Source organism: Leptonotus elevatus, chromosome 19, assembly GCF_054856555.1.
Source record: "Leptonotus elevatus isolate MCC_2025b chromosome 19, RoL_Lele_1.0, whole genome shotgun sequence".
NCBI classification, from domain to species: domain Eukaryota; kingdom Metazoa; phylum Chordata; class Actinopteri; order Syngnathiformes; family Syngnathidae; genus Leptonotus; species Leptonotus elevatus.
The window spans coordinates 2,954,437-2,974,107 of record NC_141257.1 but is presented as its reverse complement, the minus strand read 5'-3'; the positions used below and the strand labels follow the sequence as shown (position 1 = coordinate 2,974,107).

General features: G+C 41.3%; 2 protein-coding genes across 7 annotated transcripts; one reads left to right on the top strand and one right to left on the bottom strand.

Moving 5' to 3' along the window:
* Positions 1-31: 31 nt before the first annotated feature.
* Positions 32-19,350, top strand: LOC147157474 (uncharacterized). Of its 5 annotated transcripts, XM_086062282.1 has the most exons (13): positions 32-201; positions 4,707-4,818; positions 7,683-8,053; positions 9,895-9,954; positions 10,205-10,225; positions 10,469-10,735; positions 10,804-10,891; positions 11,399-11,628; positions 11,710-11,997; positions 12,901-13,082; positions 14,366-14,391; positions 15,695-15,787; positions 16,754-16,967. In XM_086062282.1, the coding sequence occupies exons 4-13, from the start codon at positions 9,909-9,911 to the stop codon at positions 16,818-16,820; spliced, it is 1,308 nt and encodes a 435-aa protein (XP_085918408.1). In that variant the 5' UTR covers positions 32-201; positions 4,707-4,818; positions 7,683-8,053; positions 9,895-9,908; the 3' UTR covers positions 16,821-16,967. The 5 variants fall into 5 exon arrangements, with proteins under 5 accessions (XP_085918408.1, XP_085918405.1, XP_085918404.1 ...); XM_086062279.1 differs by lacking the exon at positions 14,366-14,391 and having other exon boundaries at positions 7,922-8,053; positions 16,754-19,350; XM_086062278.1 differs by lacking the exon at positions 14,366-14,391 and having other exon boundaries at positions 16,754-19,350.
* On the bottom strand, positions 693-7,281 carry flot1a (flotillin 1a). 2 transcript variants are annotated; one of them, XM_086062284.1, is made up of 12 exons: positions 7,002-7,281; positions 6,558-6,641; positions 6,087-6,162; positions 5,406-5,496; positions 5,168-5,311; positions 4,981-5,100; positions 4,729-4,824; positions 3,110-3,444; positions 2,575-2,620; positions 2,269-2,406; positions 2,023-2,184; positions 693-1,285 (listed from the first exon to the last, which is right to left on the bottom strand). In XM_086062284.1, the coding sequence occupies exons 2-12, from the start codon at positions 6,598-6,600 to the stop codon at positions 1,265-1,267; spliced, it is 1,272 nt and encodes a 423-aa protein (XP_085918410.1). In that variant the 5' UTR covers positions 6,601-6,641; positions 7,002-7,281; the 3' UTR covers positions 693-1,264. The 2 variants fall into 2 exon arrangements, with proteins under 2 accessions (XP_085918410.1, XP_085918409.1); XM_086062283.1 differs by lacking the exons at positions 6,558-6,641; positions 7,002-7,281 and having other exon boundaries at positions 6,087-6,480.
* Positions 19,351-19,671: the final 321 nt, after the last annotated feature.

The following is a 19,671-nucleotide window of genomic DNA, read 5'->3' as shown; positions in this document are numbered from 1 at the left end:
TACGTGTAAATTTCAAAGAAGAAGAACAGGAAGTTCAGATGGCAAAACATTCAAACCGAGAAGAACTTTCACTTTCGTGTTTGAACTAGCTGGTCTGCAGACATTCAACTTTTCAGTTTTATTTGGGCCAGGTGGTCAGGAGGAGGAGGAGGACAGAATGTTTCGGTCAGCATGTTGGACCAGCCGGCTCCACGATCTGAGGTGACTAAGTAGACGCATTGTTAACGGCTTGCTTTTGTGTGTGCGTGTGCGCGCGCGCGCGTGTGTGTGATGTCACCCTTAATGTAGGGGTCTGCCGCCATCTTGAGGCATTTATGTATTGTTCTGTATGTGCTGATAAACTAGCAGGCACAATTATTCGTTTTTAAAAAAAGCACACATTTATTCAAAAAAACTAAAAACTTATTAATAAGAGTTAGTTGTGAATACAGTACATACATATAGCGGCCATCTTCAAGCAAGGTATTATTTTTTTTTAGGTGATAATAAATAAAGATCCAATCTATGCGTGTTATACACACTTAATACAGTTAACAACTGGACCAAGCACACCAATAAATATCATAAAATACAATAATGATATTCAGAAACATTCCATAAAAGTACAGTATATGCACATTCCCTCACTTCAGCGAACACCTGAGAAATGCTACAGCAGGTAACTACCATGACCCCTCCTACCCGAGACACAGTTAAACAATCGTTGACACTTTATTATATTTAAAAAAAACAAAAAACACTGATAAATAAATGAATACGTACATAAATAAAGTTTCTGGTTTTCTAAACTGCTACGTTGGAGTCATCCATTACTGGATTAGTGGAGACATAAATCAGTGAGGTTAGTAGCACTTGAGGTTCGAGAGCTAAGTGATAATATTTATAACCTGAATTTGAATATTAATTAATAATTAATTGTAATTCTAATATGTCTTTCATGAATATACTGATTCATTCCCAGCAGTCTGTTCTCTTAATTTCTAAATGTTCCGCGTGGTTGCACTGATTCTACTTTTGTATTGAATGTTGGATTTTTATTGTCCAATTAGATTTGAGCTTCTATGTTGCCACGTCAGTGTAATCTGCCCATTACCTTCAGAATCAGTATTGCTGGCCAATGAGGTTTCAACGTTAGTAATAGGACTTTCAAAAAATACAAATAAAAAAAAAAGAATCATATTTGTGAAGAAGGTGAGGACAGCAGCGTGTGCACAATACGATAAAACTGATCGACAGCCCAAACTTGAGGCCAGGACGGTCTTCCTCAGCCGCTACGGGAGCTCACCTGAAATGGGCAAAGGGACAGAAAGAGGGACGCGGCGTTAATTGGCTCATTCCTACAACAGCACCAGTTTCAAAAACCGAACCGGCCAATCAGAACTCAGGAGAAAGTCATTTTGGGGGAAAATTACAATGATTGGTGTATTAATTCATAAAGTATTAATTCATCTATTGCATTAAACACATTGTAAAAAAAAAAAAAAAAAAAAAAAGGAAATATATGCATGCATATATTTTCAAATATATAATTGGCTAATTAACTCAATCACTGTCATAAATTAATTTTAAAAATATAAAAAATTAGGGGTGACAGGCGATTAACGTTTTTAAATGATTTGACGAGTTAACTCAGGAGTAATCACAAATTTTATATCTGTTCTAAATGTACAATAAAAAATTATAGGTTTTCATACTCTTGTTAACAAAAGTGGGGAAAAAATGTTAAACTGATAGAAATAGTTTAAATGAATTTTTGACGTTATAGCCGTCAATGGCAGTGAATGAGTTAATTATGAGTCTGACATTAGCTATAAATAATATAGGGATGCAATATTTAAATAAATAATTTGTACATATTGTTAAATAATTTGAAATTCATTTTTAGTTTTATTATTAGCAAAGCCAATTTGACAACGTTATAGTACACCGTTTAACTCTGGCCCATCTGTCTAAGTAATTTAATGTGGCCCAGCAACAATGAAGTCAAGTGTGTGCGTGTGTGTGCGAGCGCGCGCGTGTGACCTGGGCGATGTTGACCCCAGTCAGCTTCTCCAGCGCGTCGGGGAGGCGCGTCATGATGTCCAGAATCTCCCCGGACAGTTTGGCGGCCCCCACCTCGCCACCGCTGGACACCATGGTCACTTTCTTGGCTTGGCAAAGAGGCTTGCTGATCTCTTCCGCCATCTAGTGGAAGCAAACGCAAAAGCAACGTGTCAAGTGCGTCCAATCAAGCGATTTGTCCCTCCCTGGTCTGGTTGCCCGTCTCACCAGGGGCAACTTCTCCAGCAACATGTCCACCATGGCGCCGGCGCCGTACTGCTGGAAGGCTTCGGCCTTCTTGGCCATCTGCTCCGCCTCCGCGCGGCCTTTGGCCTCCACAGCGAAGGCCTCCGCCTCGCCCTTAATCTGCCGGGGAGGGCAGGACGCTTTTAAAAGGTTGAAATTTAAGACAATTTGTAAAATGTTTGAACTTACAAAATATAAAAAAATATATAAAATTAATGGCAATATTTTGCCTCCATTAATTCATAAATTTACATCGGAAAATAATAATTTCCCCCCCCCCCGCCTTACCCTGATGGACTCCGCCTCAGCTTCTGCCTCCATGATCAGCTTGAGACTGTGAGAACACAAAACCAGGCAACAACAACAAAAATTTACACAGAATTTTTTTTTTGTCAATATAATTGAATGATTGGCAAGGATTTTATAGTATTTTATAAAAATTGAAAAGGAATTAACTACATGTTATGTTTCTATAACTATAATAATTATAGTGAAAATGTCCTTTTTTGTCAATTATCATACATGAGTTTTCAGGGTTTATTTTAAGTGAATTTAATTCGGTATCGCTGTAATTGTCCATACATTTAAGAAAAACGAATAAAAATAAATTAAAATGTAGCATTTAAAAAACCCAAATAATAAATCTACTTTATTTCAAAAACAAAAGTCAAAACAAAATAAAAATGATCTGTAATAAAAGTATTATACCCCTGAAACTAAGTGAATTATTTATCATCTAAAAATGTCTGAATAATAATAATAAATACAAATCCTCTCACAACTATTTCCCATTTGAAAAGTTTGACAAACGCGCCGGACTGACCGCTGGGCCTCGGCCAGCTTCTGCAGGCGGTACTTCTCGGCCTCGGCGGGCTTCTTGACCTTGGCCTCCAGCTCCTTCTCCTTGCGCGTGATCTCCTGCTCCTGCAGCGTGATCTGCTGACTGCGCTCCACCACCTGCACCTGCATGCGCTCCTCCTCGATGCGCTGCTTGGTCTTGGCCACCTGCAGCTGGTAGGCCATCTCCGACTCGGCCTTCTTGCTGTTCACCTCCATGTCGTACGCCGCCTTCTTCAGCTCGTAGTCGCGCTGCGCCTTGGCCATGTCGATCTCGTTCTTGTACTGCGCCGACACCTTCTCCTGCATGGCGTGCGCCTCCTGCGGGGTTGGATTTTGGTGGAATAAAAAAAAAGAAAGATGATAAATCACTTTAATTTATTTTCCACCATTAATGTGACCTATAACTTGTGCAACTCCACTGATTAAAAAAAAAATATTAAATTGTGAATTCTGAACACGTTTGTCGCAAAGTAACTGCAATTGTAACTAAGTAACTAACAGTAACCATGTAACTAACTGTAATGGAGTAACTGTAACAAAGTAACTGCAATTAAGTAATAAAAAAAAAGAAAAGTACACGTAACCAAATACGTTTAACTGTGCCTGACCTAACTAAGTACCTGTAATTGTAACTATCCGTAACTGGAACTAATTAACTAAAGCGAAATAAGCAGATGAAACTGTAAATACGTAATATGTAACTACATACATACTTTAACTGCAACTAAGCAACTGTAAGAATATGTCAAGAACCACATAATAAAAGAATATCAGAAAAAACACTTCCCTTTGCTTTTAAATTAAATAATAAATATTCATTAAATAATTGTTAACCAATAAAAAATCAACTATAAATACAATTTTAAAAAACAAATGAATATTCATTGTTCTTATTTAAATTTCTTAAAAATTACGTTTACTATTAAAGTGTTTTGAATTTATGAAATAATTGGTCAATTAATTATATTAATCCAAATTATAAATAATAAAAGTAAAAAAACGAGAATGATTATTTTTAATATAAAAATACTTTTGATATAAAATAAATCTGAAAATTACATTGATATAATCTCAATGTCTCAACTGGTTTCCTGTTTTTCAACTAAAATTATACTTTTGCATTTACAATCAAGTCAAATTTTATTTAGTATCATAGTAGTAGCAATAGTAGTTTATTTAAGTTCGATTCTATTTATGTACCGCACTTTGTTTCAGTTGCATTTTTTTTAAGTGCTCTTAAAAATAACATCGAGCACTACTGATCCGTGCATTTTTTAAATTCACTACTAAAACTAAAACTAACTAACCCAGTAACAGTAACCATGTAACAGCACTGAAGTAACTGTAATTACCCATGTAATAAGTACGCAAGATCAGCTGTACTTAAGTAACTGCAAATAAGTAACCATAATTGTAACTAAGTAACTGTAACTACACAGCTAAGTAACTAAGCGTGACTGGCCCATTCTGAGCACAGCCACGCCCCCAGGGTGTGCACACTTGTGCAACCCCATTATTTTGACGCCTTTGTGAATTCAATGGCAAGAATAACAACTCAAGTCGCGCATTGTCGTTTGCAGCGCACATTTTCACGCTTCTCACCCTGATGACGGCGTCCCTCTTGTTGAGAGCCTCGCCGATGCGAGCGTCTTTTTGCACCTGCGCCGTGCGAGCCTTCCCCAGGGAGTGCAGGTAATCCTGAGCAACAACAACAACAACAACAAAACATTCGAATCCAAACTTCATTTTAGCGTACGCCATCAAAAAAAACAAAAAAACACAATGATTTGGGCATGTGCGACATGTGGGGCGGCATTTTCCGGAAATGGGCGGAGTCGAGGTAATCACTACGACCTGGTCGTCGTGCACGTCTTTGAGCGTGTAGCTGACCACGCCGATGCCCATGTTGAGCAGGTCCGACGACGCCACTTTGAAAACCTGCTCCGAGAACTTCTTGCGGTCCTTGTAGATCTCCTGCGCGCACAGAAACTCCAATCCAAACCAGATTCCTTTTCAAAGCGGTTCACGGGTTCCAGGTCACCTCGACGGTCAGGTGTGCGATGATTGCCCTCTGGTGTCCCTCCAGCGTCTCCAAGGCGATGTGCGCGATCTCCGCCTCCGACTTGCCCATGAACATCTGGCAGGCGGCGGCCAGCATCTGCTTGTTCTGACCTTGAATCTTCATCTGTGAACAAATCAAGATAAAAACTTTTTTTTTTTTTTTTTTAATGAATTTGCCGAGTCGCTTGACGGCGAATTCGAACTTCCTTCCGCCTGACCTGCGCGATGCCCGTGACGGAGACGGGCACGCCGTGGCGGGTGTACACTTTGTCGCTCTTCACGTTCAGGGTCAGCGTGTTGAGGGAGATCCTGAGGAAGTAGAAAGAATTCGCTCTCACGTGGAATCACCAAAAAATATTGTTGGAATAAAAAATTGTCATCGCGGGTTCCAGGTTGTCAGTCCTGCTGTTTGGCAGTTTTTTTTTTGGGTTTCGTTTCGTAAAAACTCTATTTTGGTCAGTCTTGTTCATTAAGGCTACAATTCCACTTTTGGCCACTAGAGGGCGGCACACTTATGTAGTTCGCGACTGTAAAGTTGAAAGAAGAACGAAGCAGGAAGTATTTTACCCTCACAGAAAGTGATGGCTGTAGGTTCATTTTTTTAATGTACATGACTATTGATGTATGATGATTTGTTTTCTAGTGTAAACACATAAATACACTATTACGCTGCACCATATTTTTGTGCTCTTGCTCTCATGGAATGTGTTTGTTTTACTTTAAAAGTGCCGTGAATTCTATAAGTGCATTTAATTTTCTCATGATTTAGTGACCGCAAAATATTTGGGAACGATCAGCGGCAGTTTTTTTTTTTTGCCATGTTTTCTCGTTTACCGAATATTCACCCAAACCTGAATATTTACTGTCGCTGTCATGTTTAAGGCTCGGTGTTGTTTCACCTCTGCAACTGCTGAATGCAGGGGATGACGAAGACTCGGCCTCCGGCGATCATCAGCGGAGGAGAGCGACAAAAGCCTGCAATGTGGTGGACGGCAGACGAGAAGACGTTATCGCAAATCGCAAACCATTCAGTTTTGCGGCGCTTCTCAAACTTTTCCTCACTCTTTACAGGGGAGACATTTGTTCTCATGATCATAACTCCAAATAAACATAGTGACTACTAAATGCTTTTTTTTTTTTTTTTAAAACGTTTCATTCTGAATACTCATGAGCCGTTCAATAGAAAGGAATTTAAATTGGAATACAATAAATTACAATTAAATACAATATTTTGTTGTCGAATGCGAAAACAGGAACTATGGTGGTCTCTTGTTTTAGTTATGATCCAATAAAGTTACAGCTAGCAGCCCCCCCTCCCAGGGGAACCCCAGTTTGAGAACCCCTGCAAATGCATGATGAGAGCGAGTCACCTGACACCACCATTGCTTCGTTGGGCCCACAGGTGTAGAACATGTCGGCTGGTCACAGTAGGAGAAACACACGTCCTGTCACAGCTGTAGTTGCAAAAAGTGCATTGTGAACTGCTAGATTTCGGCTACTGGATATGATTCAATATTTCAACAGTCGAACCAAAATATAGATAACAATTTGTACTGCACAAGATAAATGCAACCTACAATGTGTTGTGTTTAAATTACGAAATGATAATAAACTCATCTAAATGAGCATATTTCAAGTGCTTGGTTCTCCGCGTAGCCTGTAATAGAATGACGTCGTCTACGTCATCTAGCAACTTTTAGCAACAAATAGACCCGCCTCGAGCAGCATCCTCTGGAAATATGACACTGGCGTGCGGGGTGGAAGCGATATTAAATCAAATGTCAAACGTTGAAAAAATAACGTAAGCAACTTACCGAGCAAGGAGAATTGATGACTGAGAACCACCAGCGACGAGTGAGTCGAAGGGGGGGTTTGTGTGTGTGCGGTCCAGACAAGAACAGCGCAGACGCGTAGCAGGTGGTCGAGTAGCAAAAATTAAAAATATGTGTAAACGAACGGTAACAGCGATGTGGCCGCTTTACGGAGCAGATGGTAGAAAAATGATGACGTGATTTCCCGGTGGCCGTCGATCGAGTGACGCAGGCGACGGCAGCTCGACGGCTACAAACGAGAACGTCTGTCGAGAAAACTGGACTCTGTCGCCCTCACAAGGCCAAGTGGGGGAATTACAGCAACAGTACGCCGCGTTGCTCACGCGCCTGCTGTTTCTGTGATCTAATTGTCAGCCTGTAAAAAAAATACATTTCAAGTAATTTTACATTTTAAACCACCATTTTCTTCGTATTTTAAGACTTCTGAGTACACCTTTAGACATTATTTCTAGATTTAATAATTCAAGAACAATTCAGTTTGCGTCACATCAAGTCAAAATGGTGAAAGGGAGATTGATTTGTGAGGATTGTTTTGGTTTCGAAATGTGATGAAATTGTCGACTATAGAATCTACCGAGTTTAGTGGTTTGTATGCGAGTCGCAAAATCAGTTCAGTTTGTTTTCACCGTGTTAATAAAGCATTTGCATTGCTTTGCGCCGCAGAAATATCCTAAATGCCCGGATGATCGTAATGTTTCGTGGCCACACGGAAGGCGTCTGTATCCAAAAGCGCCAGCCGGCGGCTTCGGCCGACATTTACCGAAAGCAGCCGAAGATTCCCGAGCGTCGCCGAGTCCCCGAAGGCGCACAAAGGCGGCATCGTCGTCGTCGTCGTTACGGGGAAAGTCTCTCTCTCTCTCTCTCTCCTGCCTTTCCCTTTCTCATTCTCTGGTTTTCTCCAGATGGCCTCCGTGCTTTGGTGCGTTCGGCTTGGACGAGCTTGTTGAAAGAGGGGTGACAAAAAAAAAGAAGGGGGATTTCCATCCAAGAAAGAAGCACTTTGCTGCGTTCTCGTTTCTCCAACACGACGTAAGGTAAGAACCAGAACTCGTACACTGCAGCACCGTGTACTGTACCGTATGCACGATTAGGATTTTGGACTCTCGGTTTAGGGCGGATTGGTCCGATTACAAGCACCTTTAACCAATGCCTCTTTACACACACCCTGGACTTTTACTATTACTCTCACAAGCATTCATCACTTCTATTTATGGAGTACGAGATGTATTTGTATGTAATTGTGCCACATTCATTCTATCCTTTTGAGGAGTTCTCATTCAAGTGCTTAGTGCTCTCTATAGATATCTATATCTTCACATTATTTATCTCAAATGCTTCCTACACACACACAGGATGCCCGCCCCCCTCCACGTCCCACCTCCCTCCATAAGCTCCATAATCTTACGCACAAACTTCACCAGCATCTCACTCCCATCATCCTCCATCTTTTTTTTCCATCTGGGACCCCCCCCATGAGTGCGGCGGGATAGGCAGCAGGCAGGCATGCTGGTCCTGACACACCCTTGGCTGCATCACCAGCTGCATGGAGGAAGATGAGGAGGATGAGGAAGAGGAGGCGGGGCTTCGTGGAACAAGAGAGGAACAAGTGACCCTCTTTTTCAATTTGGATTGAAGCCTGCTAAAATGGCGTCTGGTTTATGGATGTAGCGGTACCTTGACTTGCTTTCTTTGTGGTTTGAGCAATGAATGCCCTCAAATGTGGGCAAGGAGAGCACACAGTCGCCCATGCACTTTCAGCCATTTATCGCATGCGAAAAGCCATCAAATACAAAATATAAACACTCTCAAGGAGATGCTGTCGATCACAACTCACAAGCAGGTTAATCTGACTCACTAGGCCACGCCCCTTAAACATATTCTTTCAGGTCATTTGTATTGCTGTTATTTTAATATATTGTTATTTATATTTTAAATCAAGTTTCCGTAGTGGAATGAAGTGGTACGAGAATAAAGTGTAATTGCACATCCAGTACACTAGGTGGCAGTGGCGCTCCTATTGTCAGAATAGTCGGCGGGGAGCTGGAAGTGTGTAAAATATTTTCTTCTTGGGGTGGGGGCGGAATAAAAATAATAATAATTGAGAAGCACTGCTTTAAAGTGAGATATGAAATAGTGGTGGGATGAATTCATGGCATTTCAATGACAATGGGGAAAATGTATTAATTTGTAGCATCGTCACAAAATGAATTAACACCAAGTCAAGGTACTGTTATGGAAAAGCAAAAAAAAAGAAAAGCAGTATAATCCAATTGAAAGTGTAAGTGGAGAAGGATGGAAGCCCGACACCTCCTCTTCCTCCTCCTCCTCCTCTTCCTCCTCCTCCTCCTCTTCCTCATCGCTGAGTGACTGACTTGGCGGGATGGAAGCTGCCGACGTCAACAAAGCTGTGCTAATTGCGGCTAATTGGCAGGGGAGCAATGACCACCCGTCAGCACGGAAACGTTTAGCCAGTCTGCGTTTGCTACCTGCGCCTTCAGTCGGGACTTCAGCCACCTCCAAATAGAAAAGGAAACTGATTTTGAATCATACACTTGAGTTCAAATGGTCAAATTGACATAAATATGAAACCGCCATATTGATTTTGAGTGATATTTGTCAAAAACATTTTTTTTAATAGCAAAGTCCAAAAATGCTATACACAGCATATATTACTTGATTTTGATTAATACATTATCTTACAGGCTTAATGAATTATGCATAAAATATGTCATCTCAATCGCCATATTGATTTTGGTTGTTGTATGACACCACACGCCAATAGTTAATCAATCTTGCTCTGACAGGTATCGTCATGTTTCATATATTGTGTATTAGCCAATAAACTTCATTTGTTTTCTTGATATTTTTTTCTTAGCCCGCGTGTTGAAGATGAGAGGGATGGCGTGTGTGTTGCTTAGCAACCTGCTCTGCACGGGTAAGCATTGCGGCCTGACGTTCTCCAGACGCTCGTCACAGAAATTCAACCGTATTCAGATGAACCGCTCCCTCCTCACCGTGTTTTGTGCCGACTCAGTGTATCGACCACCCACACGTGATATTGTTAGCCGTCGCTACTTTTCAAAGGCTCCGTCCGGCACCAAGGATGCTTTGAACTAATTATCCACATCAAATGAAACACGCAAAGATTTGTTGAATTTAACTCTCTCTAACTCCCTCTTTTTCAGCTGCGTCGGCGTCCTTTAAAGGTAAGCTTGACCTCCACCAAGGCCCGTCAATAGCACACCTGGGATAGTTTTTGATAAATGTGAGCATGGGGGAAGAAAAGATATCAAAATTGTAGTCAATTCAACTTTCAAAACAAGCAGCAGCAAAAACAATGAAAACAGCAGGGGTTCTAAAATGGAACCCTGTGGAACACCAAATGAGAGTGGAGCAGACTCGCTACGTCATTAACTAAGCAGATTTTTTTATTTCCCTGCGGCGTCCAGTCAAGGAAGAGCACAGGACGGCTTTCTTCGGCGAAGACATCCACATCGACATCCCGCCCGGCGACACGGGCGAGGTGGTCTTCCGCCCCAAGGCCAACAAGAGCATTGAGGTGCCGCTCCTTCGAGCGGGGGAAGTGCTGAATCGCCGAGCTCGTCTCAATCCCTACGGCCACCTGGTGCTGGAGGACGTGCAGGAGGAGGACGAGGGCGTCTACGTGGTCAGCAGGACCGAAGGCGCGCTCAGGCGTCTTGCCCTCGACGTCCGAGGTCAACAAGAAGAAGAAGAAAAACAGGAAATGTTTGTGTTTTGATGTTTTGTGTGTGCGCGTGTTTAGATTGCGCCGTGGAGGAGGTGGTCAAGTACGGAGACACTTATTACATCCACTTGAACCAGGTGCAAGGTCCAATCAGCTTGGAGTTCAGGTACGCCTTGATGTTGCGCACATTAAAACAATGTCTTATTTAAAATAACCAACCACATCACTTCAGTTTCAGCTAACAAGTTTAGCTTAATGCTAACAATGTTGAAACTCTACAGACATGCTAATCATCTGAGAAATGATTTGATAATGACGATTTTGCCCTTCTGCAAAAAAATAGCAATTTTTTAGGGTGATGTTTGAATGTCATTATTTTTGTGTAATTATTTTTTTTAATTGGCAAAAGTAGACCAAAAAAAGCCTGACTTTTGCATTTTTTTTTTTAAACTAAAGCTTTAAAAATATATATATTCTGGTGCCGGGCCATTTGGATTGTTTTGTGTTTTATAAGCCCATGCATTATAGTATGCATAACACAAAAATAAAAAATGTCAAATGTCATAATAACCAATCAATGGCTAGTAAAAAACCCCATAAGAAAAAACGATGGTGGCTTCGAGGCCATTTGCAAACTCCCTCACTGATCCGCAGTCTCGCTGTCGTCACTCAGGCCAGGTCCCGTCCACCACGGCAACCATTCGGACTTCCTGCACGCCACCGAGCCGCCGGCCGCGCTGCTCTTCCGCCACACGCTGGTGCTGGCCGACGCCTACTCCGGACGTCTGAGCGTGACGGACAAGAGCGTGGCGCTGCACTCGGTCAAGATGGCGGACGAGGGCAGCTTCACCGTGCGTGACCGCGAGGGGAAAGTGCGAAGGAGGAACTGCCTTCATGTGAGAGGTGAGAGAGGCGGCGGTTCGGGACTTCCCTTGTGCCGGAAACCCGTGCCCGTCTCCCTTAATGTTTCCCTTGGGAACGCAGAGCACCAGGACTTCCTGCACCCCGTCAACGGAGCCGACATGACGGTGAAACTCTACCTGCACCACGCCCAAGTGAACGTGGTCTACAGGCCCAAATCCGGCCATCAGGACCGGCCCATCTTGGAACGAGGCGTCCTGGTGACGCCGGCGGACCCTCAGCTGGCGAGCCGCGTCACCGTGGACGGATCCGAGCTGCTGGTCAAGAAGGTGCGAGGGTCTGATGAGGGTGTCTTCAAAATCACCGACCTGGCAGGATTCCCCGTGGCGCACGTTTACGTAGATGTGGTCGGTAAGAATTACCGTTGGAATGGTTTTGGATTTTTCACTATTGTTAGTTTTAATTTTGTTTGATTTTTTTATTGTTTTAAATTCAGTTAGATTTGATTAGTTTTTAGAGCGGGTGTGTTATTTTTTATATATTTTTTTATATTTTCTTTTTTATTAGTTTTAGTTTTTTTAATATCAAGATTTGTTGAGTGCAAGGGGAAAAAGGTCACTATAAATAATAATAATAAAGTAAATTAAATTACAATTCTCAAACACCTGTTCAACCTTTTTTTCTTTTGTATGGCTAAGCAGTAACACCGAAATAAAATAAATTTCAAATGCAAAAATACATTTGAAATAATTACAATTATAGTTAGCTATTAGCTAAGTTAGCTAATAACCTTGATAAGAACACTCGACACCTGGCCATCAGACCTAAAATTATGTTGAATGACAGATAACTTTGTCCTTAGCTTAAAGCTAGACATGCTAACAAAACTAGCATCAAGGTTGGTTGCAGTGTTATAACCTTTTAAGCAACACATATTTGAACATAAGCGTCAATATATGTAAACAGACAAAAAAACAATACTCGCAGACATATAATTTTTATCCTCTGTGAAAAATCTGGAACTAAAAATATTACTGCAGCTTACTAAGCAGTTGTGACTGTCTTCTTCATATATATACTCTACGTTTGCTTGCATTTGCTGCCCCCTGGTGGAGCTGCATGACAATCATGATGCATAACTGTTCAATTATTTACATAGTTTTTATAAAGTACAATACTGTAGAATTATCCATACCTGTATATGTTTTTCATGTTAAAAAAAAACACGTTACACAACAAAGTACATCACTTTTTATGTAACTGACCATCCGAGCATTTAGCTTTAGCTCCACCTTTGTGCCGTGTCGCCGGCAGCCTCCAGGCTGCCGCCGCTGACGGTTGCCGTCCTGTCGCTTCTGAGCCTGCTGGCCTTCATGCTGCTGGCGTGCCTGCTGTCCTGCCTCTACAAGGAGCACAAGAGGGGCGAGAAGAACAAGAAGCTGATGATGCTGGCCCAGCAGGCCGGCAAGGGCGAGGAGGGCGAGGCCTTTCGACAGGTAAAGGCGCGCTTTCCCGTCGCGCCAGGCGGCCGCGGGTGCGAGATGAGGATTGGAGGTTGGATGACAGGGGTGGGCAAAAAAAATATATATATTTTTTTAAAATGGGTTAAAGAAATGCACAGATGGGCCGGGTCAGTTGTATTCGATGTTATTTTTAGAGCACTTTAAAAAAAAAAATGCAGCTGAAACAAAGTGTGGTACATAAATAGAATCGAACTTAAAGCACTACTACTATTGCTACTACTATGATACTAAATAAAATATTACTTGGTTGTAAATGCAAAAGTATAATTTTAAAAACAGGAAACTGGTTGCGGACATTGAGACACTGCATGGTATGTGAAGATTTGTAATAGAAGGGGGAGGGGGGGGGGTAACCCTCCAATTCGTTTTTTTAGTCTGTTATTTCTATATATTTATTGTATGTATAATATACCGTTTATGAAATTGTCATTGTTTTAAATAATTATATATATTTTTATTTTATTTGCAATTGACTTGAATATCATTAATTATCCAACAAAAGGCATTAAGAAAATGTAAAGTGAAAATGTAAAATTTGTTTATTTTAATAATAATATTTCATATTATTTTATTATTATATTATAATACTTATTTATTATATTCATAATGATTTAAAATGATTATTTAGTAAAGTTTTTTTATTAGATTATATCAATGTAATTATCAGATTTATTTTATACCAAAAGTATATATATTTTTATATTAAAAATCATTTTCATTTAATTTTATTTTTTATAATTTGGATGAATATAATTAATTTAGAACACTTAAATAGTAAACGTAATTTAAGAAAATATAAATAAGTATAATGAATATTCTTTCTGTTTTTTAGAATTGTATTTATTTATTTTATTAATTATTTAATGAATAATTATTTAATTTAGCAAAGGAAAATGTTTTTTTTCCCTGTCAAAAGTCAAAAGTGTTGTTTCCAATACCGTTAATGTATGTGCCCCCACTGGTGTAAACAAAACATTCTGTTTAATATTCTGTTTTGTTTGTGGAATATGAACGAAGCAGCAAAATCCTCCCATTTTGACCCATCACAGGAAGGCGGCCATTTTGCCACTTGCTGTTGACTGAAAATGACATCGCGAGTGAGTGCTTAAGGGCTCAGGTAACGACCAACCACGGCTCAGCTGTTTTCTGGGTTTGGTCATGTGACATTGGAGCCCCACCGGGCCCTTTGCCCGCCCCTGTTGAACGATTTCCATGTGGTGGGTAATAACGTTGTGGCCTGTCCCTCTGACTTTAAGGAGCGTCACGTGGGAGCGTCTTCCCGGTGAGACAAAGCGCGTTGTGGCTTTCTTGTTTCTGCTCTAAATGTTTGGTCGACGAACTTTTCTGGCAAATAAGACGCACGATCAACTTCCTGCTGGGTCGAATTGCCTCAAGGTCAAGCGCAAGTTGATCCGTGGGCTCATTTGACAAAAAGTCCAAACGTAACCGTGAGCGGATCCGGCAGAAAATGTCTCCGGGATCCCGACAAGCTGCTTGGTTGCGTCTTGAAGGAGAACCTTGTCGAAAAAGAAAAGATCCATTTCAAACGACTTCCTGATGTCATTTGTTGAACTTTTCACACCAATTGCAAAAGCATGCAAATATTCAATAATAATCTGCTCATAATCTTACACTCTCCTCATTAGGATTCAAAACAATTATTTTTCCTCATCAAAAGCAAACATGTTGAAATGGTTCTGTCCCGTTAGCTGCTGCTTGTAGATAAGGCCTTTCTTCCCTTCTTCCTTCTGTCCTTTCATGTTTCTGTCTCTTCTTCCTTCCTTCCTTCCTCCATCCTTGCCTTCCTCTCTTCCTCTATTCCTTCCTTCCCTTCTTCTATTCCTTCCTTCCTTCTTTTCCTTCCACCTTTTCCCTTCTTCCTTTTTACCTTCCTTCCTTCATCCTTCACTTCCTCTTTTCCTTCCTTCTTTCCTTCTTTTCCTTCCACCTTTTTCCCTTCTCCCTTTTTCCCTTCCTTCCTTCATCCTTCCCTTCCTCTATTCCTTCCTTCCTTCCTTCTTTTCCTTCCACCTTTTTCCCTTCTTCCTTCCTTCCTCCATCCTTCCCTTCCTCTATTCTTTCCTTCCTTCCCTTCTTTTCTTCCTTCCTTCCTTCCTCCATACTTCCCTTCCTCTATTCCTTCCTTCTTTTCCTTCCACCTTTTTCCCTTCTTCCTTCCTTCCTTCTTTTCCTTCCACCTTTTTCCCTTCTTCCTTCCTTCCTCTTTTCCCCCCTTCTTTTTACCTTCCTTCCTTTTTACCTTCCTTCCTTCATCCTTCCTTCCTTCGCTGCAGCAGGTGGAGCTTGGTCAATGTGTGTTGTGAACTTGTGATGTCACTTCCTGTTGTCTTTTCGTGTACATGTCCATGTGTGTTTAGCAAGTGGAAATCGGTGTGTGTCTGTGTTTGTGTGTCTTTTGTTGTGTTGTATGTTGTGTTGTGTTCATATGAAGCTGTCATGTTGTCACTCTTACAAGTGGATCTGTAACATATTCCGAGCGTTTTACGAGGATTCACTGTGTGTTTCGGTCTTTTACCTTGTATGTGTGTGTGTGTGTGTGTGTGTGTGTGTGTGTGCGCGCGCAGGTGGTCCACGAGGCGTACAGCAGGTTCACAGAAGAGTCGGTCACGCAGTCGGCGTGCGACGAACCAGCCGGGGACGCCGACGTCACCATCAAGGTCAGTGTGGCGATTATGGCAAATATTAAAGAATAAAAACGTTATTTTATGAGCAATATTGCTCAGCCCTGCAACGACGACAGAATTTTGACTTGTGTCGTCGCATGTGTGTGAGGAGAGGAATGAATCTATAAATAATGTTGCTGGATTGTGTTCATAAATGAATGATGGTGTTTTTTTTCCACTGACCTCAATTTGGGCCACTTCCTGTATTGTGAACGCCTCCCTCTCATTCCTCCTCCATAATTCTTCAGCTTTTAAAAAAGAACACATTCAAAACGCTCTGTCTTAAATGACAAATGATGACATGTTTTGTTAGCCGCTAAGCTAGAACACAAATATATACTTACATTTGGCCTTGGCGGAGGTCCTTTGACATTAAAAGCCAATGTAAAGGCACATACTGTATAGACACACAATTGACTGGTCGCCAGTTAATGTCAGGTCACATATAGACAAAGAAAGGACTGGTCGCCAGTCAATATCAAGGCAGATATTGACAAACAATTGACTGTTCACCAATTAATGTCAGGTCATGAATAGACAAACAATGCATAGGTCACCACTCAACACAATAGCTCATATAGACACACAAGGGATTGGTCGCCACGAGTCAATGTCAATTGAATTCTCATATAGATGAACGATGGACTGGTCGCCACCTAATATCAGGCCAAATATAGACAAACAATTGACTGGAGAGAAAATGGCCAATCAACTGGTTGCCAGGTAGTGTCAGTTCTCATACAGACAAACGATGGACTGGTCGCCAGTCAATGTCAAGGTCCGTACTGACAAACACTCGCCAGCTTTTTTCAAGTCACATATAGACAAAAAACTGGTTGCCACTCAATGACAGGACACAAAGAGGGAAAGAATGGACTGGTCGCCATCTAATGTAAGGTCACACATGAAGTTCCGCAATTAATTCCATTCCTCTCCAAATGACTTGTATCGTTTGCGCAGGGTGTTGACGTTCCCAAAGCGGGCGGCTACCAGGCGCTCACGTCCGACGCCAACTTCCTGGAGATGAGCGACTCCGGAGTGGACTCCGGCCTCCCCCTGGACAGCGACACGGACGCCGCCGTGACCCTCGCCTCCAACAAGCCCCTCCTCAATGCTCATTTTCCAAGCCCCGCCCCCGAGGGGGCTGTCCCAGATGGCCGGGAGGCTGCGCCGGTGCCCGACGGGGACGCCCAAACTACCGCCGAAGCAGCCGCCGGCGACGGGACGGCGGCCGAGGGCGGAGAAGCCGAGCGGAAGGAGGATGCAGTGCAGAGCACATGAAAGATTTCAATGCCGTTAGCATTAGCATTAGCATCCGTCCAGTGAGCTCTTTTGGGGGAAGCACAATCACGGATCCGGACATCAGTGTTGACGACAACAAGGGTTCTCAAACCTTTTGGGTCCTCTTACATGGGAGTCATTTTTACATCTATTAATTCATGAAATGTGCTATGTTGGTATTAGTAAACATAAAAAGAAATTTTAATTTTTCGAAATATTTTTTTAAAAAAGTAGAACAAAAACAACTCATTAGATGATTTGCTACTTCTCGGCTTTTCACTCTGTTGTGTAACGTCCGTGCGGAAACAAACTGATGTTAGCCATGCTAGTTAGCTCGTTAGCTGCATCGGTAACAATTGAACAGAATTCTTCATAAGCACAATTTGTATATCTTTCCTCCACCAAGTCGCGGTACTTGAAAAACTCCCCAAGAAATTATTTCGTGGACCCCAGGCGGTCCAGGGACCCCAGTTTGAGAACCAGTGGACTACAAGACTTTGCACTTAGAGCACAATTACGACAAGAGCACAATAACAGAAGAAGAACAAAACAACTGTGTGCACGCCTTCAACACAAGCACTCGTAGTTTACTTTAGAATAATCCAATCGCTGCATGTGAGCCAAAAAACTCAACCGCTTCCGTTGAGGTCTTCTCCTTTGTTGGAAACGACTCAAAATGGAGAATGATTAGCGTATCATTCGTTGACCAGGATTTGCGGATATTTGAACCCCAGCTTGCACGGAAGCCTCTGGAATCGCCGGCGGTCAGGGACTCGAGTCACATGACTTGACTGGAGACGGTTTTAGGGTCAGCCCAAATTTAAAACGCTTGGATGTACGATATGGTTTGACTGATCACGACTTTCCGACGAAAGGAAACCAAAGACAAAATGATCCAATTTTCTCATCTCTAAATTACATCGAAGCAGCGTCAGGGAATCACTTTGGAATCTGGACAAGTGTGTGTTTGTGTGTGTGTTGTGTGTGTTTAGATCACATCAGATTTCAGGCCCGGACAAGGACTAGCACAACATAAAATAATAATAAAAATAATGATCCACCTGCAAGTTGGTAGCAGCTAATGTAAATAAAATGTCTGTAAATGTATATTAACCAACACAAAATTATAGATTTTTCTATGGCATGATTCTTATATACGTATATACAACTATATATCTATGAAAGGCAATGCTTGAGCTTGACTAATATAAGCAATATCTCTGATAATAGCACTGACTGATATGAAATAAAATCGTCCTTTTTGCTAGCGGTTGAACACAAAACGTTTTTTTGTCACTCACTTTTCATCAATTTGGGCATTTAACCACATTTTCATGATCTTTATCTTTGACTGATGCACTTATGTAGACTTTTGACTAGCGCAAGCATTATGTAAATAATACAAAAGTCACTCTATTTTTGTTTGGAAAATCCAAGTGATCTTTTCCTTTCCGATGCTAAGCTAAGTGCTAATTATTTAGCCATGACCGTTTTGCTACTCTGAAAGTCTTGATTGCGGATTAGTAAATATGAGCAACATTGGTAAGATGTTAGCTTTGATGTTTGAAATCAAAGACACTTGGGTTGTACGTTAGCCGTCAATGCCGCCGCCATATTGGTCAGGGCAGGTCACAACTATATGCATGGATGCAACGCCTTATGACATTTTACGATCATTTTTTTTCCCCTTGCTTTGGCAAACTACCAACATATTATTAGATGTGAGGTACTCGCTAGCATAAACATTTCTTCTAGGTGTTAGCATATTGGCGCATGCACTTGTTGAAGTAGAAAAGCAAGCACAGGATTCATGAAATATTGCCATTTTGTATGTAAATCTTGTCTTGATTCATTACAAAGGCCTGAAATGAGCTTTTGTGTGATTAAGGAGGACAATTTAGAGGTGTTTAAATCATTTCTCACGACATTAAATGTGTTCATGTATTTCCAGGTAGACAGTGAAGTTGTCGAGCAAACACGGATGTGCACAATGTTCAAGAGGTGTCACCAGTTCATCGCGTTTTTTAGACCGTGAACTGCTTTGTGTGCATGCGACGAATAGTCTTGTTGATGAATGTTTCATACGGATTCATATTTCTTTTCAACTCAACCACTTTGTTGTACAGCCGCAAACAAACGTTCCATCGTCAGCTGGAAAAAACATTCCGCATTTCTACACTCAGTATGACCTTTTGCATCCTGCAGAGAGTTTTGTAGTGCTTTTCTTTTTTTCTGTAATGAATGAATAATTCTGAATAAATACATTTTCAATACATTATTCCTGTTATTGTTTCACTTTTTGCATTTTGTTGAAGATGAATCACCTTGTCTCAGGACAATTCTGTTAAAATGGACATCTGTTCTACTTCCCACATACAAACAATTGCTCAAGGATGTTTTTTTTTTAAGTCTTCTGTGCAAAATCAGGAATTGAGTAATCTTTTCTCATTTCTGTTAGATGTACTTTTACTGGACAATGTTTCTTGATCATGTCCTCTGTCCAGGTCAAAATAATCCTAATCAATAATTTAATTGATACGAGCTACATCTATATAGAACTGTGCATTTAAATGATTCCACTTCTGTACTTCACATCA